Source organism: Salvelinus alpinus, chromosome 24 (assembly GCF_045679555.1).
Source record: "Salvelinus alpinus chromosome 24, SLU_Salpinus.1, whole genome shotgun sequence".
In the NCBI taxonomy this organism is placed as follows: domain Eukaryota; kingdom Metazoa; phylum Chordata; class Actinopteri; order Salmoniformes; family Salmonidae; genus Salvelinus; species Salvelinus alpinus.
Genome location: NC_092109.1, coordinates 20,025,382 through 20,049,082, shown reverse-complemented (window position 1 = coordinate 20,049,082; position 23,701 = coordinate 20,025,382). Strand labels below are relative to the sequence as shown.

The window sequence follows — 23,701 nt, the reverse complement described above, 5'->3', positions numbered from 1 at the left end:
TATAGATTTCGCCTGTGGTGAGAGATCCCCAGTTATAGTCCAATAAACAGAGGCAGACGCTCCTCCTTCATATCCCTGGTAAAGTGGCCCAGTCTCCTCTCAGTCAAATGGCCAGTGGTATGGGTGTGTGTGTGTCAGGGTGAGTGTGTATGAGTGTTTTTGTGTGTGCGTCCGTCAGTGTGAGTTAGAGTGCAGGAACTGCGTCTCTGTTGCCAAGCTGAACGGAGAGAAGGAGAGAATGCGCTGGGGGACTAGTAGGGAGACTCCCATCCAGCAGCGCAGACACAAGAAATAGAGAAGAGGGAGGGGGGACATAAAGAAAGACAAGAGAGCTGGAGAGAGGTATAAAAGAGAGAGAGAGAGAGTGTGTGTGTGTGTGTGTGTGTGTGTGTGTGTGTGTGTGTGTGTGTGTGTGTGTGTGTGTGTGTGTGTGTGTGTGTGTGTGTGTGTGTGTGTGTGTGTGTGTGTGTGTGTGTGTGTGTGTGTGTGTGTGTGTGTGTGTGTGTGTGTGTGTGTGTGTGTGTGTGTGTGTGTGTGTGTGTGTGTGTGTGTGTGTGTGTGTGTGTGTGTGTGTGTGTGTGTGTGTGTGTGTGTGTGTGTGTGTGTGTGTGTGTGTGTGTGTGTGTGTGTGTGTGTGTGTGTGTGTGTGTGTGTGTGTGTGTGTGTGTGTGTGTGTGTGTGTGTGTGTGTGTGTGTGTGTGTGTGTGTGTGTGTGTGTGTGTGTGTGTGTGTGTGTGTGTGTGTGTGTGTGTGTGTGTGTGTGTGTGTGTGTGTGTGTGTGTGTGTGTGTGTGTGTGTGTGTGTGTGTGTGTGTGTGTGTGTGTGTGTGTGTGTGTGTGTGTGTGTGTGTGTGTGTGTGTGTGTGTGTGTGTGTGTGTGTGTGTGTGTGTGTGTGTGTGTGTGTGTGTGTGTGTGTGTGTGTGTGTGTGTGTGTGTGTGTGTGTGTGTGTGTGTGTGTGTGTGTGTGTGTGTGTGTGTGTGTGTGTGTGTGTGTGTGTGTGTGTGTGTGTGTGTGTGTGTGTGTGTGTGTGTGTGTGTGTGTGTGTGTGTGTGTGTGTGTGTGTGTGTGTGTGTGTGTGTGTGTGTGTGTGTGTGTGTGTGTGTGTGTGTGTGTGTGTGTGTGTGGCATCAGTCCCTCCAGGATTCTGCGATTGCAACATTTTTAGCAACATCAAGAATTCCCCACATACTATGCGAGGGTTTGGAAATTTGACCATTCACTGCACAAATTTTGCATAACACAGTTAAATCATTGCAATATATCGTTACCCATCATCGCAGTACAAAAAGAGGGCTTACAATTTCAAACAATCAGCACACATTTAAAGCATACTGGGGTTTTTTATCGCTTTTGTGCAATTTTGTGGGACATTTTCACAACTATTATTATAAATGTATCCTGTTTAAAAAATATATATATATTGCTTTGTTTTGTTTTCTCTGTAATACTACTAGCCACCTAGCAATTTTATGGAGTTGGCTTTAGCTAGCCTAGATAGGTTCCCAATCTCCCAACCTCATAACTATCTACCAAGAAGCCATTTCATGCTATCCATCAAGATAGAGTAGTTAGACAAGCTAACTTTCTTAGCTGGCATGCCTGATGGACTGGTTGGTAGACCACGCCTGAAAATATACTGAATAAGACTCACATTCCTTTCAATCTTTCACCCAGAATTTCCAAGATGCAGAGAAGCATATTTCATGTCTTTCAAAGATAACCACCAGTCAGGAGGATACAGACAGCTCAAGAGGTACACTCATAGAAAAAACGTGCTTTCTAGAACCTAAAAGGGTTATTTGGCTGTCCCCATAGGAGAACCCCCCCCCCCCCCCCCCTGAAAAAAAGATGTCTACAAACAAAAATAATGCGCAATGAATGGTTTTGAATGTGAGACTGGCTGTATTACAAGTGTTACCAGTTTGGAGTTTTGTACTAAGAGTTTTGAATTCACCACATACTGTACTTGTGAAAATAGTACCAAAGCGATAAAGCGGTCACATAATCAGGATTTCTGCATCAAAATCAAGCCCACAACAATCACAAAACATCCCTGTGAAATCCTGGAGGGCCTGGTGTGAGTGTGTGTTCACCCATTAGAGCACAACACCCCCAGCCCATCCCTGGACAAACATTAAGAGGCCCATACACACATCCCAGTGATCACTTCTATGAGATGGACATGAGAACAAGCAGGCGGTGAAGCAGAGATACCAGGGCCAAGTGAGAAAGAAGCATATATCTCTCTCTCTCTCCTATGAGACAAGTCATAGAGTAAAAACAGAAACATCAGAAACCTCCAGCTAACCCCCCCCCCCCCCAAATAGCCCATCTGTTTCCAGTATAACAGGGAACAACAGAATAAAACAGCTGATCGGAACCCCCCCGTGATGTCTATTCACTGCTAATTATACTTAACTGTGCTTTAGTGAACATCTCCCTCTCTCCTGTCTCTCCGTACAGTAGGTGCTTTCATCTCAACAGCTGCAGATGACAGAGCACATTGAGACAGGAGGGACTCTCAGCTCCGACGTAACCGGACTGTGACAGTGAGTGGGACCAGCGAAATGGGGTTTGCGTGTGTGTGTGTGCGTGAGTACATCCGTCCGTGTGTGTGCGTTAGTCTGTGTATGTGTGTTTGCATAACTTTTGGAGGCTACTGTAAGAACTATAGGATGCAGTATATTCCTGTTCCCATGGAGCGTATTTATTACATGTGACAAGACATATCTTGCAACTCTTTTCAGACTACATTTACGGATAATCATGAATGAATCATGAATAATGATGAGGGAAAGTTACAGACATACAAATATCATACCCCCCCCCCAAAAAAAAATGCTAACCTCTCATCATTGCAATAAAAAGGGAGGTTAGCATTTTTTTGGGGGGGGGGTATGATATTTGTGCGTCTGTAACTTTCCCTCATCATTATTCATGATTCACTCAGTATGATACGTAATCATGGTAGCGTCCACATTAATGTAGATGTGTTTAGAAACATATTCTATTCTTATTTATAATTACAGTGACTCCAAAATGACACATTATTCATAAATTATTTGCCATAAATTTCTATTGGGCACAAAATATTCTAAAACACAACCAAAATAAACAGCAAATGCATCCAACAAAATTGTAGAGTTACAAGCTATGAATATGGGACCAAATACGTAACTTTTTACTACTTTAATACACATATAAGTGAATTTGTCCCAATACTTTTGGTCCCCTAAATTGGGGGAACTATGTACAAAAAGTGCTATAGTTGCTAAACGGTTCCCCTGACGTGGATAAAAATCCTTCAAATTAAAGCTGACAGTCTGCACGTTAACCTCATAGTCATTGTATCACTTCAAATCCAAAGTGCTGGAGTACAGAGCCAAAACATTTGTCACTGTGCTAATACTTTTAGAGATCACAGTATAAAGTTTTCCTGACCTACAATGAAACCAAACCAAACCAGAAACGATAAAACCAAAACTGAAGAAACATTTGGTCAATCTGATTTCGAATGACATCAAACAGTGAGAAAACACTAATGGAGTACCATGACAGTATTTACAGAAGTGTTCCGAAAGCATCAGAAAAGCATTAGGAATACGTTAGTAGCTGAAAAATGCAGAAAGAATGTAATGCAGAGATATTCCAGAGCGCCACGCACCCACACACATTACAAACACACTCACACCACACACACCAATAATCTCCGCCAATGCTACCAAAACACAGATCTGCAGGAGTACGGTACCTGACCTTAGAGACAGGCATCTGGATGCTCCGAGTGTGTGTGAGTGTGTGTGAGGTCAAGGAGGATCCCTGTGTTTGTGTTTAAGAGGAGTTCTGCCAGAGCAGGGTGTGCGGGAAAACGCACACACACATGCACAGAACAGTTGCTAAAGAGGACAGAAAATCCAGGTGTGAAAAACACTAGTGGTGTGTCCCTCTCTCTTCTGTCTGTCCTTCTCTTTTTCTCTCACTGCCTCTATGTTTCTCCTTTTCTCTACCTCTCTCGCTCGCTCTCTTTCTGTCCGGATGTTGTGCAGTCCTGCCTATCTCTCTCTCTCTTTCTGTCTGGATGTTGTGCAGTCCTGCCTCTCTCTCTCTCTTTCTGTCTGGATGTTGTGCAGTCCTGCCTCTCTCTCTCTCTCTCTTTCTGTTTGGATGTTGTGCAGTCCTGCCTCTCTCTCTCTCTCTCTCTTTCTGTCTGGATGTTGTGCAGTCCTGCCTCTCTCTCTCTCTCTCTCTCTCTTTCTGTCTGGATGTTGTGCAGTCCTGCCTCTCTCTCTCTCTCTCTCTTTCTGTCTGGATGTTGTGCAGTCCTGCCTCTCTCTCTCTCTCTCTTTCTGTCTGGATGTTGTGCAGTCCTGCCTCTCTCTCTCTCTCTCTCTTTCTGTCTGGATGTTGTGCAGTCCTGCCTCTCTCTCTCTCTCTCTCTTTCTGTCTGGATGTTGTGCAGTCCTGCCTCTCTCTCTCTCTCTCTCTTTCTGTCTGGATGTTGTGCAGTCCTGCCTCTCTCTCTCTCTTTCTGTCTGGATGTTGTGCTGTCCTGCCTCTCTCTCTCTCTCTCTTTCTGTCTGGATGTTGTGCAGTCCTGCCTCTCTCTCTCTCTCTCTCTCTTTCTGTCTGGATGTTGTGCAGTCCTGCCTCTCTCTCTCTCTCTCTCTTTCTGTCTGGATGTTGTGCAGTCCTGCCTATCTCTCTCTCTCTTTCTGTCTGGATGTTGTGCAGTCCTGCCTCTCTCTCTCTCTCTCTCTCTTTCTGTCCGGATGTTGTGCAGTCCTGCCTCTCTCTCTCTCTCTTTCTGTCTGGATGTTGTGCAGTCCTGCCTCTCTCTCTTTCTGTCTGGATGTTGTGCAGTCCTGCCTCTCTCTCTCTCTCTCTCTCTTTCTGTCTGGATGTTGTGCAGTCCTGCCTATCTCTCTCTCTATTTCTGTCTGGATGTTGTGCAGTCCTGCCTCTCTCTCTTTCTGTCTGGATGTTGTGCAGTCCTGCCTCTCTCTCTTTCTGTCTGGATGTTGTGCAGTCCTGCCTCTCTCTCTGTCTGGATGTTGTGCAGTCCTGCCTCTCTCTCTCTCTCTTTCTATCTGGATGTTGTGCAGTCCTGCCTCTCTCTCTCTCTCTTTCTATCTGGATGTTGTACAGTCCTGCCTATCTCTCTTTCTGTCTGGATGTTGTGCAGTCCTGCCTATCTCTCTTTCTGTCTGGATGTTGTGCAGTCCTGCCTCTCTCTCTCTCTCTTTCGATCTGGATGTTGTACAGTCCTGCCTATCTCTCTCTCTGTCTGGATGTTGTACAGTCCTGCCTATCTCTCTTTCTGTCTGGATGTTGTGCAGTCCTGCCTATCTCTCTGTGTGGTTATAATGTGGGTGCCAACGTGCAACACTAGTGCTGGGGAAGGGGAGAGAGGGAAGGAGGGGAGCAGTGAGGGGTTAGGGAATGACGAAGGGAGAAAGAGGACAGAGAGAAGTGACAGTTGATAGGTGGAGGTACGGAAGCGAATTGATAGGTGGAGAGATGGAAGCAAGTTGATAGGTGGAGGGATGGAAGTGAGTTGATAGGTGGAGGGATGGAAGCGAGTTGATAGGTGGAGGAACGGAAGTGAGTTGATAGGTGGAGGGACGGAAGCGAGTTGATAGGTGGAGGGACGGAAGCAAGTTGATAGGTGGAGGGATGGAAGTGAGTTGATAGGTGGAGGGATGGAAGCGAGTTGATAGGTGGAGGGACGGAAGCGAGTTGATAGGTGGGGGGACGGAAGCGAGTTGATAGGTGGAGGGACAAAAGCGAGTTGATTGGTGGTGATGAGAAAAGGGGAAGAGTTTTGGAGGAGGGGCGGGAGGTGAGAGAGAAAGAGAGAAAACAGTAGGAGAAAGAGGACACAGAGTTGATATTAGGGAGAAAGAGAAAGGTGCATGAGTTGATATGGAAGGAGGGAGAAGGGAGCTGTACCCATATGTTGGTGTGTCTCTGGAGACCCATGATGCTGTGCTGTCCTGTCCCTCTACCTCCCTCCCTCCCTCTTGCCCCACCAGCTATTTTTAGACCTCAGCTCAGCCGTGAAACAAAGCAGTGAATCAAAGCCTATCAAACAGGAGCGGGATCCGGGATACAAAAGAGCCCTGGCTTCCACACCTTATCAACCAGAAAGACACACACATAGGTAGAGGACACCCACACACAATCAAATGAGGCTCATATATAGGCACACAGACACACACAAAAAATACACACATACACACTTGCTTTTACTCCCATCTTATCCCAGTGAAATGCCACTTTAATCTACACCTCCTCTATACACATTCTTGTACAGCTAATCTAATATGTTAATAGCACGCATGACTTCAAAATGATCAGGGTTAAAGGGCTATTGGATTCCCTCAAGCTGTAGTTTAACTGCACAAACACTGAAGACGACTTCCCCTGTCTAGACAATAGCATTATAAAAACACAACGTATCATCGCTGTCGGAAGAAAACCTCTGAACTCCATATTTGTCCATTTTTATTGCCATTTTTAGATGAAGTCTAAGATAGAACGAGTGGACCATTATACACATTGTCATAGACTTTCCACATAGAGCCATGTCATAGCAAAGTGAAATATGTTTTATGTGTTAATACAATGTCTTCACGTTCCTTAAATAAATGATTATCCTAAGCACTGCGTGCTTGGCCTCTGCGGAGAAAGTCTTATTATCCTAACCCAAGAATGTGAATAATTAAAATAAGGAAATTAGGCTGAGGGAAAAATAAGGCGTCTTAAGACCTGGTCCATTAGTTTTATACAAAGCCTTGATATATACACTATATATACAAAAGTATGTGGACAACCCTTCAAATGTGTGGATTCGGCTATTTCAGACACACCCGTTGCTGACAGGTGTATAAAATCGAGCACACAGCCATGCAATCTCCATAGACAAACATTGGCAGTAGAATGGCCAGTACTGAAGAGCTCAGTGACTTTCAACGTGGCACCATCATAGGATTCCACCTTTCCAACAAGTCAGTTTGTCAAGTTTCTGCCCTGCTAGAGCTGCCCCGGTCAACTGTAAGTGCTGTTATTGTGAAGTGGAAACGTCTTTGTGCAACAACGGCTAAGCCGCGAAGTGGTAGGCCACACAAACTCACGGAACGGGGACTGCCGAGTGCTGAGGTACGTAGCACGTAAAAATTGTCTGTCCCCAGTTGCAACACTCACTACCGAGTTCCAAACTGTCTCTGGAAGCAACGTCAGCACAAGAACTGTTCGTCGGGAGTTTCATGATGGGTTTTCATGGCCGAGCACACACAAGCCTAAGATCACCATGCGCAATGCCATGAGTCAGCTGGAGTGGTGTGAAGTTTGCCACCATTGGACTCTGGAGCAGTGGAAACACGTTCTCTGGATTGATGAATCACGCTTCGCCATCTGACAGTTCAAAGGACGAATCTGGGTTTGGCAGATGCCAGGAGAACGCTACCTGCCCCAATGTATAGTGCCAACTGTAAATTCTGGTGGCTGCAGAATAATCGTCTGGGGCTGTTTTTCATGGTTTGTGCTAGGCCCCTTAGTTCCAGTGAAGGGAAATATTGTTCGGTGTAGAAGAACTTAACTGGCCTGTACATAGCCCTGACCTCAACCCCATCGAACACCTTTGGGACGAATTGGAACGCCGACTGCGAGCCAGGTCTAATCGCCCAACTTCAGTACCCAACTTTACTAATGCACTTGTAACTGAATGTAAGCAAGGCCCCGCAGCAATGTTCCAACATCAAGTGGAAAGCCTTACCAGAAGATTGGAGGCTGTTATAGCAGCAAAGGGTGGACCAACTCCATATTAATGCCCATGATTTTGGAATGAGATGTTCGACAAGCAGGTGTCCACATACCTTTGGTCATGTAGTCCATGTATGCCAGTGCATTATACAGTATAACAACAGGACAAGCTATAAATAGTTCAGGGCTTTTTGAACTGAATTAAAGCAAAACAATATCCATCAAAGATAAATGATTAAAGTTTAAAGCCTGCCTGAAGAATTGATCCTAGGACATGATGGATATCACCTTGGGGGCTCCCAACCCCCCAAAGGCCACTGCCCCATGGCAATATGTTTAGAATTGCAGGAAATTAGCTTTAAAACAACCACATTAAACATTTTCTCACAGCCTCATGGCAAAATGTGTAGAATTGTAGGAAGTTAGCTGTTTTCCCCAAAACACACTCACACATTGATGGGAGAGTGTATGTGTGTGTGCTTTTTCCAGATTACTGTGATCAATTCAGAAGTTAATGGAGACAGGTAAACAGAACCTTGAAAAGATAGGATGAGTGGGATGGAGGAGGTGAAAGAAATAATAAATGAGAGGGGGAAGCAGAGAGAAATAGATGTTTCTTTGAAGCCTGCTGTCAGTGATATTCACAGAGCGGAGCGAGTGTCTGCTCAGGCAAAACATCATAAAGAGTCATAAAGAGAGGTGGCAAAAGACTGAAAGAGAGCGGGATAGAGAGAAACACAGAGATGTAATTAGGGATAGCGAGAAATAGAGAGGGGAGAGGGAGAAAAATAGAGAAGAGTGAAAGAAAGAGACAGACGGACATACATGCAGATGTAGGTTCTTAATTTGATCACCCTGATGCAGGATAATTTCCCTACATGTATTTTAAAATGTGTGGTATATTTGACGTTTAAAAAGACTTCTGAAGTTTGTAATTTCCACTTTGAAATTTTAGACTTGATTTCCCCTTATGAAAAATGTATCAATTCTGACAAAAATATCCATTAATTATAATCAACATTGTCACGTTCCTGACCTATTTCTGTTAGTTTGTTGTATGTGTTAGTTGGTCAGGACGTGAGTTTGGGTGGGCATTCTATGTTTTCTGTTTCTATGTTGGTTTAAGGGTTGCCTGGTATGGCTCTTAATTAGAGGCAGGTGTTTTGCGTTTTCCTCTAATTGAGAGTCATATTTAGGTAGGTTGTTTCACAGTGTTCGTTGTGGGTGGTTGTCGCCTGTGTCAGTGTTTGTCGCCTGTGTCAGTGTTTGTCGCACCATACGGGACTGTTCGGTATGTTTGTACATCGTCATTTTTGTGTAGTCTATTTTTCCCTGTTCGTGCGTTCTTCGTGTTTTATTGTAAGTTCGTATGTCTAGGTTTGTCTACACATTCGTTTTGTTATTTTGTTAGTTAATTCAAGTCTAGTTCGTTTTCTGTCTTAGTTGTTTTGTCGTGTCTTTATTAAATCATGTCATTTCACAAAGCTGCGCCTTGGTTCAATCACTACTCCTCCTCTTCGGGTGAAGAGGAGGAGGACTACCGTTACAAACATAATAATTCACATTTCCTGTTGCTGCTTTATTTTCCTGCTGTGCCAAACTGGTCAAACAAAGATCCTACATCTGTACAGTACATGAAGCTAGCTATGTACAATGCTTAATTAATTATTTTACAGACTTTCTTATGGAGAGTTAAAAAACCCAAGAGATTGAAGGACATTATAGTCATAGTGTATATGCAGCTCTTGTAATGTTATTTTCTGGTTTCTCCACCTCTAAAAACAGCAAGTGCTCTGACAATCTGGTAACACACTATATATAACACAGAAAATGTGTGTGTGCGCAGGGCTCCAGTCTCCGACCATTTAGTCAGAGACTAAAAAAGTGAATAGTACTAGTGCCACCAGGGGAAAATGTTAGTCTGGACCCCTGGTGTGTGTGTGTGTGTGTGTGTGTGTGTGAGATGGGAGACACAAGGGATTCACACCCTGTCTGATCTGACACTATGTACCATGGAGGAGGGATCAAGAAGTGTTGGTGTCAAATGTTCAATCCCAGTGCTAGGCACTAGTTTTTTATTATATTGTTTGAACCCTATTCCAAACCATAACCCTGTACCTTAACCATTCTGAAGTAATACATAAACTTAACCTTCAAAATGTGACCTTTGTGGACAAACGTCGGATTTTGAAGTGAGACTGAGAGAGATTTTTGCCTATACAGACTGTGTTTGTGTGTGTTTTTGCGGGTGTGATGTATGTGTGCGCATGTGTGCATGTGTGTACGAGTAAGTAAGTGTGTGCGTTTGTTTGCATGTGTGTGACAGAGAGTGAGAGACAGGTAACTTAGCACCTTTCTTCCCCATCGCAAGGGTGAAAATGAGTTGTGTACCAGACTGTGCAGAACTAAAGTTGTGATTTACACATTCTAATGGAATGTAGATGTTCTTCCTCTTTTCCCACAAAGAGATGTGACCTCTCCTTGCGAGGTGAAGACTAGGCCTTATCTGAGGCTCCCCTGTGTGTTGCGTTATACAACCGTAGCGTAGCCCAGCACTTAGTTCCACTGGGAGACCGTCAGGTGTCTAGCTATCTGTTTCTGCTCCACCGGACAAGCTACAGCAGCTTGTTGAGCAGCAGATGTAATGCTCTGTGTTCGCTGGTTCAAAATGTCCGTTGCCGGAGAGTGATCACACACAGTCGCGTGTGTGTGTTCTGTGATGTGTGTGTGTTTGGTGTGCGTGCGTGCGCGCGCGCGTGCGTGATGTGGAATGTCTTAGTAACGATACCTAGAATGACTGAATGAACTACAACCAATGTGACACATGGCAAACACACAATGCAACAACAGTAGCCAAAACACCAATTTGGTCTTCAACCTCAGCAGTTACTTTAAATTAAGTGAAAATCGATGTAGACCGTAAACAAAGCAGGAGCCAGAAAATTCGTCCAGCAAGCTCTAACTTTGAACGAACCAAACACTGAAAGTCAATTTAGCTCTTCTGCACACAATGCCAGCAAACTGCCTCCGGCTCTTGTCCTCTCCCCCAGTCTCTCACAAGGGGCTTGGATGGATTTACTGGCTCAAGTGGAGAAAGTTCATCAACAAACTAAAATAAAAAACTGCCTTCAATGACGCTGGGTGCCAGCCAAACGGGGGGATTGTCAACGTTAGCGCCGTGACCATGCAGAGGAATGGAAAAGACGATTACCTGGGTGAATTACTGCATATAGGAGCCGTTTGCAGTCAGTTTTACTTTACCTCAGATCTACTTTTCTCCAGGATACAGTAAAAGTGTGTTTCAGCAGAGGATTTACCCTCTGCTACATATCAGAGGAGAAATACTGTTACTGCCATCATGGCAAACGCAACATTGATTAAGGAGAAATTCTCTCTCTCTCTCTCTCTCTGTTTTTCAGTTTTTCTCAGTTTTTTGTCTCTTTCTTTCTCCTTCTTTCCTTCCAAATAATTTTTTTCTCACCCAATTCAGCTTACAGTGCAACTGGCAACAGCTACTGTCAAGCTCCACCAGGTCTTTGTTAAAGTACTTAATGGTCCAATGCAGCTGTTTTTATCTCAATATCAAATCATTTCTGGGTAACAATGAAGTACATTACATCCAATTGTTTTCAATTAATCTTTTCACTTGAATCACAAATATCTCTAACGGTCGCCCCAGCGTCAGCTAATTTATGAGCGTGATGTCAGAATGCATTCAGTGTTCCAAAATGGGATTGTTACACAAATCACACCGGTTTGAGCGTTCACTGCAGGGATCCCTGTAGAATAATCACGCCTGTGTGTTAGCGCTTGTCAACGGGTTGAAATGGTCCAAAATAAACAAAAATAGCTTCTTCGCTAAATGCAATTTCTCAAGCAAGACCTGATGTCACCAGGCGGTTCAACATTCCCACCCAGCCAAACAAGCTCTTGTACTAACACTGTATTATCAGAACTTTTACAATTTCACAGTATTATTCCAACCTCATAGTGTGGAAATACAGTGCATGAGTCCTGTGTCACGACTCTCCTGTGAGGATCCAAAGGATCAGGTTACAGTGGGTCCGCTCTACAGCCCTCTCCAACAGAGGGGGAGAGGGATGGAGTTGGACAGTTTTGTGACGGTTACCTTGCAGAAACTACCTTGCAGAAATACCTTGCAGAAACTCTGCCTTTGGGCTCTGTAGGATTGAGGGGAAAGAACCCTTTTGTTCTTGTAGTTTAGAGTAATTATCGTAATTACCGAGGTTAGCTAGTCAGCTATTTTCGTCCTAGTCAACACTGCTAGCTAGCCAGCAGCTAGCAGCTAGCCAACGTCTACCGTCTACCGAATAGCAGCACTGTTGGAGCGAGTGGTCGCATTTCGCATTTCGCTCCGCAGGTAGTATTACATTTCATTACAGTACAACGGTTTGACTTGTCTGATCTTAGCTAGCTACATAGCCGTCTTTGTATCAAAGATAATTGTGTAGTTTAGAGTAATTATCGTAATTACCGAGGTTAGCTAGTCAGCTATTTTCGTCCTAGTCAACACTGCTAGCTAGCCAGCAGCTAGCAGCTAGCCAACGTCTACCGTCTACCGAATAGCAGCACTGTAGAAACTATTACATTAGTTTCTACATTACAACGGAACGACTTGATTAGTGTAGTGTTAGCTAGCTACATAGTTGTCTTTGCTGTCTTTGTATCCAAGATAATTGTGTAGTTTAGAGTAATTGTCAAGGTTACCTAGCCAGTTACCGAGGCTACCTAGCCAGCTACACTTTCAAACTAAGTCAACAACGCAGCCACTGCTAGCTAGCCTACTCCACCAGCCAGCAGCACTGTATCATTTTAGTCAATAAGATTTTTTGCAACGTAAGCTTAACTTTCTGAACATTCGAGACGTGTAGTCCACTTGTCATTCCAATCTCCTTTGCATTAGCGTAGCCTCTTCTGTAGCCTGTCAACTATGTGTCTGTCTATCCCTCTTCTCTCCTCTCTGCACAGACCATACAAACGCTTCACACCGCGTGGCCGCCGCCACTCTAACCTGGTGGTCCCAGCGCGCACGACCCACGTGGAGTTCCAGGTCTCCGGCAGCCTCTGGAACTGCCGATCTGCGGCCAACAAGGCAGAGTTCATCTCAGCCTATGCTTCCCTCCAGTCCCTCGACTTCTTGGCACTGACGGAAACATGGATTACCACAGATAACACTGCTACTCCTACTGCTCTCTCCTCGTCTGCCCACGTGTTCTCGCACACCCAGAGAGCTTCTGGTCAGCGGGGTGGTGGCACTGGGATCCTCATCTCTCCCAAGTGGACATTCTCTCTCTCTCCCCTGACCCATCTGTCTATCGCCTCCTTTGAATTCCATGCTGTCACAGTTACCAGCCCTTTCAAGCTTAACATCCTTATCATTTATCGCCCCCCAGGTTCCCTTGGAGAGTTCATCAATGAGCTTGACGCCTTGATAAGTTCCTTTCCTGAGGATGGCTCACCTCTCACAGTTCTGGGTGACTTTAACCTCCCCACGTCTACCTTTGACTCATTCCTCTCTGCCTCCTTCTTTCCACTCCTCTCCTCTTTTGACCTCACCCTCTCACCTTCCCCCCCTACTCACAAGGCAGGCAATACGCTTGACCTCATCTTTACTAGATGCTGTTCTTCCACTAATCTCATTGCAACTCCCCTCCAAGTCTCCGACCACTACCTTGTATCCTTTTCCCTCTCGCTCTCATCCAACACTTCCCACACTGCCCCTACTCGGATGGTATCGCGCCGTCCCAACCTTCGCTCTCTCTCCCCCGCTACTCTCTCCTCTTCCATCCTATCATCTCTTCCCTCTGCTCAAACCTTCTCCAACCTATCTCCTGATTCTGCCTCCTCAACCCTCCTCTCCTCCCTTTCTGCATCCTTTAACTCTCTATGTCCCCTATCCTCCAGGCCGGCTCGGTCCTCCCCTCCTGCTCCGTGGCTCGACGACTCATTGCGAGCTCACAGAACAGGGCTCCGGGCAGCCGAGCGGAAATGGAGGAAAACTCGCCTCCCTGCGGACCTGGCATCCTTTCACTCCCTACTCTCTACATTCTCCTCTTCTGTCTCTGCTGCTAAAGCCACTTTCTTCCACTCTAAATTCCAAGCATCTGCCTCTAACCCTAGGAAGCTCTTTGCCACCTTCTCCTCCCTCCTGAATCCTCCTCCCCCTCCCCCCTCCTCCTCCCTCTCTGCGGATGACTTCGTCAACCATTTTGAAAAGAAGGTCGACGACATCCGATCCTCGTTTGCTAAGTCAAACGACACCGCTGGTTCTGCTCACACTGCCCTACCCTGTGCTTTGACCTCTTTCTCCCCTCTCTCTCCAGATGAAATCTCGCGTCTTGTGACGGCCGGCCACCCAACAACCTACCCGCTTGACCCTATCCCCTCCTCTCTTCTCCAGGCCATTTCCGGAGACCTTCTCCCTTACCTCACCTCGCTCATCAACTCATCCTTGACCGCTGGCTACGTCCCTTCCGCCTTCAAGAGAGCGAGAGTTGCACCCCTGCTGAAAAAACCTACACTCGATCCCTCCGATGTCAACAGACCAGTGTCCCTTCTTTCTTTTCTCTCAAACTCTTGAACGTGCCGTCCTTGGCCAGCTCTCCTGTTATCTCTCTCAGAATGACCTTCTTGATCCAAATCAGTCAGGTTTCAAGACTAGTCATTCAACTGAGACTGCTCTTCTCTGTGTCACGGAGGCGCTCCGCACTGCTAAAGCTAACTCTCTCTCCTCTGCTCTCATCCTTCTAGACCTATCGGCTGCCTTTGATACAGTGAACCATCAGATCCTCCTCTCCACCCTCTCCGAGTTGGGCATCTCCGGCGCGGCCCACGCTTGGATTGCGTCTTACCTTACAGGTCGCTCCTACCAGGTGGCGTGGCGAGAATCTGTCTCCGCACCACGTGCTCTCACCACTGGTGTCCCCCAGGGCTCTGTTCTAGGCCCTCTCCTATTCTCGCTATACACCAAGTCACTTGGCTCTGTCATATCCTCACATGGTCTCTCCTATCATTGCTATGCAGACGACACACAATTAATCTTCTCCTTTCCCCCTTCTGATAACCAGGTGGCGAATCGCATCTCTGCATGTCTGGCAGACATATCAGTGTGGATGACGGATCACCACCTCAAGCTGAACCTCGGCAAGACGGAGCTGCTCTTCCTCCCGGGGAAGGACTGCCCGTTCCATGATCTCGCCATCATGGTTGACAACTCCTTTGTGTCCTCCTCCCAGAGTGCTAAGAACATTGGCGTGATCCTGGACAACACGCTGTCGTTCTCAACTAACATCAAGGCGGTGACCCGTTCCTGTAGGTTCATGCTCTACAACATTCGCAGAGTACGACCCTGCCTCACACAGGAAGCGGCGCAGGTCCTAATCCAGGCACTTGTCATCTCCCGTCTGGACTACTGCAACTCGCTGTTGGCTGGGCTCCCTGCCTGTGCCATTAAACCCCTACAACTCATCCAGAACGCCGCAGCCCGTCTGGTGTTCAACCTTCCCAAGTTCTTTCACGTCACCCCGCTCCTCCGCTCTCTCCACTGGCTTCCAGTTGAAGCTCGCATCCGCTACAAGACCATGGTGCTTGCCTACGGAGCTGTGAGGGGAACGGCACCTCCGTAGCTTCAGGCTCTGATCAGGCCCTACACCCAAACAAGGGCACTGCGTTCATCCACCTCTGGCCTGCTCGCCTCCCTACCTCTGAGGAAGTACAGCTCCCGCTCAGCCCAGTCAAAACTGTTCGCTGCTCTGGCACCCCAATGGTGGAACAAACTCCCCCACGACGCCAGGTCAGCGGAGTCAATCACCACCTTCCGGAAACACCTGAAACACCACCTCTTTAAAGAATACCTAGGATAGGATAAAGTAATCCTTCTAACCCCCCCCCCCCTTAAAAGAGTTAGATGCACTATTGTAAAGTGGTTGTTCCACTGGATATCATAAGGTGAATGCACCAACTTGTAAGTCACTCTGGATAAGAGCGTCTGCTAAATGACTTAAATGTAAATGTAAATGTTACAAGGAGACTCCTCCCACCAAAACTACGACATCCAAAAGTGGAGAATGACCCAATATTCCTAACACAAATAAGGTGGTAAATTGTTGGTGGGCCTTGAAACAACAATCATGTCGAATTCGTTACTAATTTGTGATGTAACTAAGGACAGTAGAACAACATAACTGTATCTCTGAATGTGTATATTTCCCAGTTATCAGATTTACATCTAAATGTTGTAGATCTTATATGATTAAATATGAAACTATTTGTGAGAAGATGAAATGTGATCATAGCTTTCTAAATGAGAAAATGTGTTTTCATATAAAGTTTATCCGGTCAGTAACTACGCCCACGTGAGCACAGACATTATGCAAAACGTAATGGAACCGCCCTTTTTCCAGGACCCGTGACTAAATTCACATCAGACCAAGAAAACGTGGAGCGGTGGCTGCACGTTGAATTGGTAAGAATTTAAATCTCTAGAGACCAGTAGGCGGAGGATAAGCCGGACGTCACGAAAGGTTAGACAATAGAGACCAGTAAATTGTAAGCCGGATGTGTAAAATGGTTAGACTCTACATTAGACCAGCGTGACCAACAGCGTGAGCTGAAAGGTTTGAAATGGTTAGAAACTCTGAAACTCGAAGAAGAAGACTACACAGGAACATTCAGTCTGCACCTGTTTAAGTACTTTAGTCTAGTAAACTCGACGAGAACCACCGGGTGGTACTTTGAAAGATCCATTCTAACGAACACTTCCTCTGGAAGAACCGTTCTAACAGACCCTCCGAGACAGAAAAGCTACAGCTACAAAGACATTGTGACTTCTGGGGGACACAATCAGAGACTTCTGATGAACTACTCTCCACAGACTGATCGAGTGATTTCAACAAAGCGAGACGAAAAAGACATACAATCGTAAATATGTACTTTGCATTTCTAAATCCGAATGAGCGGTTGCTGGGGTGCTAAATATCCATATTTACGATGAGCGTATTATTCAACTGTATTTCCGATAGATTAAGTCCTTTGTCTCTTCTTCTCCCGCTCTTTCTTACGTGCCCCTGCCTTTTCAAGCCATCATTATCGAGTTAGTCCACAAGAGACTTTTCATTGCATTATGTTAGAATCAATGTGTAATCTATCCTGTTTGTGTGTTTATATATTTCTGTGTGATTATTTAGTTAGTAAATAAATAATTAAGACAATTTGTATATTGCGACATTCAGAATGAGACTGATGATGTAAGAGATATTTATATCTTTAGAGTTCAGTTGGAAGATAGTAACTTGTTAAATAAACTTTTCCTGTGGTGCTACGAGATTACTAATGAGTTAATTGATACATGATTCATTTAATCATCGTAATAATTAAACTTAATTGATTTGATAAAATAACAGTCAAACACATTAATGATAGTCACAACACGACACCCGTCTCGAAGCTCTACGGACAATTCCTTCAACCTCATGGCTTGGTTTTTGCTCTGACATGCACTATCAACTGTGGGACCTTATATTGACAGGTGTGTGCCTTTCCAAATCATGTCCAATATATTTTGATTGTATAACACTTTTTTGGTTAGTACATTATTCCATGTGTTATTTCATAGTTTTGATGCCTTCACTATTATTCTACAATGTAGAAAATAGCAAAAATAAATAAAAACCCTTGAATGAGTAGGTATGTCCAAACATTTGACTGGTACTGTACATTTGCAAAAAAGTCTAAAAAACAGTTTTCACTTTGTCATTATGGGGTATTGTTTGTAGATTGATGAGGGGAAAAACTTATTTAATCCATTTTAGAATAAGGCTGTAATGTAACAAAATGTGGAAAAGGTCAAGGGGTCTGAAAACTTACATTTTTGACTACACTGCCGCTTTAAGCACTATTTAAAGAAAATCCTCCAAAGTCAACATCTCAGAGCATTTTTGGCTCATTTGGAGCAGCATACAAAACGTTTTCCACCAGCAAGTCAAGCTGAGAGGGATTGTGTATTTATCAGGGCGGCCGTGAAATCATAAACTAATTTGGGGCTATTAGTGTTGAGTTAATAATGAAATGAAAGTTGTGTTTATTTTAAATCACATTGTGAGCCGTTGGTTCTGGTCTTGGATTTGAGTCAGGTTCTGTCAGAGGGGGAGATTTTACCACAGAGGTCATCCAAAACACTGAGCACCACACAACCCTGATTGCTAATTGTACAGTAAAAGTGGCGAAACACTCACGGTTCAGATTTGACAACTGCAAGAGAGAAGCCTTGTCATCCCATGTCAACCTTCTGTCTATGAGTCATACGAAGAGTGTACTTTTTCCTGTCGCAGCCCAATTACCCAGAGGTTGCTTTGAACCCGTTGACCTCTAAATGTAACAACACAAGGGACTGAACACACACACAACCACGTGCATACGCACACATAATGCATGGTCTGACCTACCTGAAAACCTCTCATTTATAACATACTGTAAAAGTATCTTAAGAGGCCACAAAGGCATAGACCACAACAGCCATATTAAGACTTTAAGCCATATTAAGGCGTATTTAGGCTTTCTTTTAATTACAAAAGCTTTATTATGATGAAATATCTATTCATTACCCTAAGTGTCTCAAATCAAAACTGCACTAGTTTACCGCAAATGAAACCAATACATTATCGTGATTAAAATGAACTAATATTGTCATGATTAAATATGTATTAATAAATGACCCTTGGGCTGCACTCAAGTAATGGAATGGATATACTAAAAAGATTCAAACATAAGCATTGAGCAATGTTCAGACTAATCAATGATTTTACCTAATCACCATACAATAAATGTATATTACTACAAGATTGATGATTGGTCCAATTGACCTAGGTCTTCTGATTTTTTCTGGTCTCTAACTGTAACTATTGAATGCTTATTTACACTGTGTGCAGGGTCAGGACTGTGTGTGTTGTCTTTTTTATAAACCCAGTCATCCATTTGTGACTTATCCCACCAATTAGCATGGGATCTGGGCATCCAGTGGTGGAAACCATGGAAGAGGAAAACACAGCACAGCATCCCTCCCAATAGTGCTCTGGCTCTCTGCCAGGGAACACCGTCAACTCCGCCAATTATAAGGCTACAGGTCAAAGGTTAGGAACGCTAGAATGCCTGGGGCACAGAGGACACGCACATACAGTATATTGGACAGATATAGCACTTATGAGAGAAACTAATGAGTCATCAGTAATCGTGTAAGAAATTTAAATCTATATTTAATAGAAGAGGATGTCACTGTTTCTTACGGATAGGGGACCCCTGTTTGTCATATAACGCTCTATTTAGAACAGTGTGTCTGTTTCCAGACCATGCTTGTATTGACTGTCTAGCCACGCCATGGACTGTCTAATTGGGCTGTGTGCTGTCACTACCTGGGTACTAATGTGACTATCATAAACTAATCTCTGCTGTCTGATGAGTCTAAGTCTAATCAGTGCACGCACATACGCACATACGCACGCACGCACGCACGCACGCACGCACGCACGCACGCACGCACGCACGCACGCACGCACGCACGCACGCACGCACGCACGCACGCACACACACACACACACACACACACACACACACACACACACACACACACACACACACACACACACACACACACACACACACACACACACACACACACACACACACACACAAAAGTGTGACCACGGTGAACTGATATCCCCTATGGGATAAGTCCCAACACATATCCCCTCTGCTCTGTCTGTTGTGGACTATGTCTGTATCACTTCACAGAGGTGGACTCAGACTGTGTCACTGATTTCATCCTCAACACACCACATCATGTCACACTGCCATTATTACTCTGTATCACTCACACATGGCACCCTATTCCCTATTTAGTGCACTAGTTTTGACCAGGGCCCATTGGTCCCCGGTCAAAAGTAGTGCACTATATAGGGAATAGGGTGCCATTTGGGATGCAACTTCATATGGTATTCCACTCATATGGTATTAACTCCCTTCTCTGGACCTACTCCTATACAACATCACATAGATATGACTGACTGTTTCACCTCCATCACTCCATCACTCAACCCCTCACACATCTTTCTTCTCTGGTTAGAGAATCATCACATACCTAACCTGTAAGACATGTCCTATGTCCTAATCCTCTCTAGGTGGTAAATGGGTCAGTCCAGAAAAACAGCTGCTGCCCCCGGAAACAAGCACATGCACGCACGTGCACACACTTGCACACACACACACACACACGCACGGACACAAACACGCACACACACGCACACAAGCATGCACACACACACACAGTGAGAGGATGTAAGGATAGGCAACAGGATAGAAACAAAACCAGGGACAAAAAGAGAAAAGCGTATTCCCTGATTGATTGATTGAGGGATAAAAGAGTGCGAGCTCATCCCTCTCTTTCATGTTGCTGGGAGAATAAAACCCTAATGGATGGCAGGTGTGGAGGCCATACACATAATGAAGCTGGAAAGAAATAGGACCACAGCTGGATAATATAGGACATAGTGTCTGTCTGTCTGTTCAAACCTTCCACTCAGGAGAAATAAGGATAGAGATTATGAAAGCTTACTGAAACAATGGATCATACAGGTACTGTTGGATGGATTATTTTGATAAAGGGTTGTTCAAGATACAGGTTTCCTTTTCTCTAATGAACAGGTAGGATCAGGTTCCCGAACAATGTAACCTTTCCTTTTACAGTCTGTTAATTACTAAGTAATTACTAGGTAAATGCATAGTAACAAAAATGAAATACGTAGTAACAATTTAGTCTTAAACATATCTATTAGGGACCAAAGAAGTAAAAACGACATAATTATTAAATACAAAATTACAAAATGTAATTACAGTATGTAGGTAACTACAAGTAAGAAGGATAGGTACAATTAAGTACCAGCTAATTACTATATATAAGTACCAGCAAATACCTAGTCACGCCACTATTTCAATGTAATATATAAGAAACACCAAGGAACATAAAGCCACAATATTATATAGTCACAAAATTATATACAGTAGTAACACATTTTGGCCAAAAGGTAAGTACAAAAACCAGCATATTACTATGTAAATACATAGTCACACCAGTCTCTTTCAAAAGTAATACCTAAGAATCACCAATGAACATGAATGGTAATGAAAAAATGTATGACCATGTAATTACTAAAGAAATATATTAAAGTCTTCCTCTTGTGTTGATATTCTCTCCTGTGGATTTCATGTACATTCATAATAACAGGGCTGTAAAATGAAGTGGTTTCTGTTTCCATGCAGATACAATGTAATTACTTGTGAGGTACCACTGCATTGAACGAAGAGAACAAAGTGACCCAGTTTGTCAAAGTGGGGACATTTTTCACAATAAAGACAAACACACAATTCACAGTGAAGTTCATTTAATGAAAATCAACCAAACAAACCTTAGTAGATACACATTTGTACTCACAATCATAAAGAGCTAGCATAACAACAAAAGTGAATAGCGTTTATTTATATGTGAATATGTGAAAAAAAATTACATTAGCTACATACAACAAGATATTGTATCTACATGACATGAATATAAAGTATACAAATATGACTGAATAGAATGACTGAATACATTCCAACCACGAGCTAACATGGAAGATTTTTAGCCAAAGCAAATTGACTTGCTGAAATAGCTAGCTATCTATCTGACCATTTTACTTGACAAAAATTGCCACAAAATAACTGTAAACAGAGTATACGCAAACTATGCATACATGAAATGTTTCCACAAGCATATTACATCATAAGAAAACAATATCTTAACACTCAAAAGAGCGAGCTAGATATCTTCTGTACAAAATGATGCTAAATTACAACCAAAGCGGGAGCTAGCATTCAATGTAATGCCAATACTGATTAATTGGCTTAATTAGCCTAGCACGTTGGCAGACTTTAGACGCCCTTCATTCTTAAAATAAAAAAAGTGCACCTGAAATTTGATGAGGTGTTATTGCATCGATTGGCGCAAATACACTTCCTTGTTTGAAAAATACTATATGAGGTGTTATTGCATAACACTAAAAGTGTTATCTAACACTGACAAGTGTAGCAGCGTTCGCACTAAGCACACTGTTAATTAAACACTGGAAAGTGTGGACGCATATACACACTGGCCCACTGTTGATTCAACACTGAAGAATTTTCTGTGTAGTCATCACAATCTCACAAAATCTATTGCTTAAAACAGATCAATATATTGAGTTTATTCAAATACAATATCGATGTGAGTGATTAATTTGCACACGCTGTAGAGTACAGTAGAACAAGCTTATCAATTCCAGTCTGGAGTGATCGCTTGGTAAAAGTTGCAGCGTGTGCAGTTTATAAAGAACTAATTTAGCAAAGTACAGGTTATCGGAACACAAGTGTGACACGTGTGAGTAGGGAGTATATTTTATGTATTGGTTTTCAAAATACAACAACATATTTCAGCATATTGATTATGAATTTGGACATTTAAAACCAGTGTTTTGACACTCGGCTATAAATCAAAAACAGGAAGCAGTAACAGTACCAATGTTTTAGTAATATAAATGGTACTTTTAAGATTATATTTCAACAGGAATCTAATTAATCAGGTAAAACTACTGAATGAGCCCAAAGATGTGCTATGATTTTTTGATTTATTGAGTGAAATCATGAAAACGCGTTTGTCTCGTGAAAACACGTTTGTAAGTGTGAAGGTGGTACCATGTAACAACAGGTTAAGATCACGGACATATTTTCTGTTGTCTTCATGGAATGAAGTCATCCAATGTAGTGGTACTTCACGTGTACCTACTTTGTATCTACCTGGAAATAGACACCACTTCATTTTACAGCCATGTTACTAAATACATACCTAATAACTACAGGAAAATACTTGGTATGCTTATGTCTACACAATAACAATCATAAAGAGGGATAATTGACCTGCAAGTGTTTGGTATTAACAATGGCTTCATTTTACAGCTCTCTTACCACCTATATACCCTGTAAGTGTGAACGTGGTAACATGTAACAAAAGGGTAAGATCATGGACAGATTTGCTGTTGTCGTCATGGGATGGAGTCGTCCAATGCACAAGTAACTACATTGTACCTACGTGGAAACAGACACCACTTCATTTTACAGCCCTCTTACCATGAACATACAGTGCATTTGGAAAATATTCAGACCCCTTGACTTTTTCCACATTGTGTTACGTTACAACCTTATTCTAAAATTGATTAAAATGTTTTTTTTACCTAATCAATCTACACACAATACCCCATAATGACAAAGCAAAAACATAAGTATTCAGACCCTTTAATCAGTACTTAGTTAAAGCACCTTTGGCAGAGATTAGAGCCTTGTGTCTTCTTGAGTATGACGCTACAAGCTTGGCACAAGCTTGCCTTTCTAAATCAAGTTGTAGAAACATCTCAAGGATGATCAATGGAAACTGGATGCACCTGAGCTCAATTTGGCAAGTTTCTCCCATTCTTCGCTGTCAGGTTGGATGGGGAGCATCGCAGCACAACTATTTTCAGGTCTCTCCAGAGATGTTCGATCGGGTTCAAGTCTGAGGTCCTGAGCGCTCTGGAGCAGGTTTTCATCAAGGATCTCTCTGTACTTTGCTCCATTCATCTTTCCCTCAGTGCTGATTAGTCTCCCAGTCCATGCCACTGAAAAACATCCCCACAGCATGATTCTGCCACCACCATGCTTCACCGTAGGGATGGTGCCAGGTTTCCTCCAGATGTGACGCTTGGCGTTCAGTCCAAAGAGTTGAATCTTGGTTTCATCAGATCAGAGAATCTTGTTTCTCATGGTCTGAGTCCTTTAGGTATATAAATATAGACAGGTGTTTGCCTTTCTAAATCAAGTTGTAGA

General features: G+C 43.6%; 1 protein-coding gene across 6 annotated transcripts in view; it reads right to left on the bottom strand.

The window, feature by feature from the left end:
- The window catches only part of rgs3a (regulator of G protein signaling 3a), a 228,559-nt gene that overhangs the window by 78,746 nt on the left and 126,112 nt on the right, over positions 1–23,701 (bottom strand). The window contains exon 1 of one of the 6 annotated variants that reach the window (XM_071363916.1): positions 3,758–4,036. The exons of the other annotated variants lie outside the window; for them this stretch is intronic. Coding sequence (XP_071220017.1) covers positions 3,758–3,772 — 15 coding nt within the window. The 5' untranslated portion in view covers positions 3,773–4,036. Of the gene's footprint in view, positions 1–3,757; positions 4,037–23,701 lie in introns of those variants that run through there. 6 annotated transcript variants of the gene reach the window in all.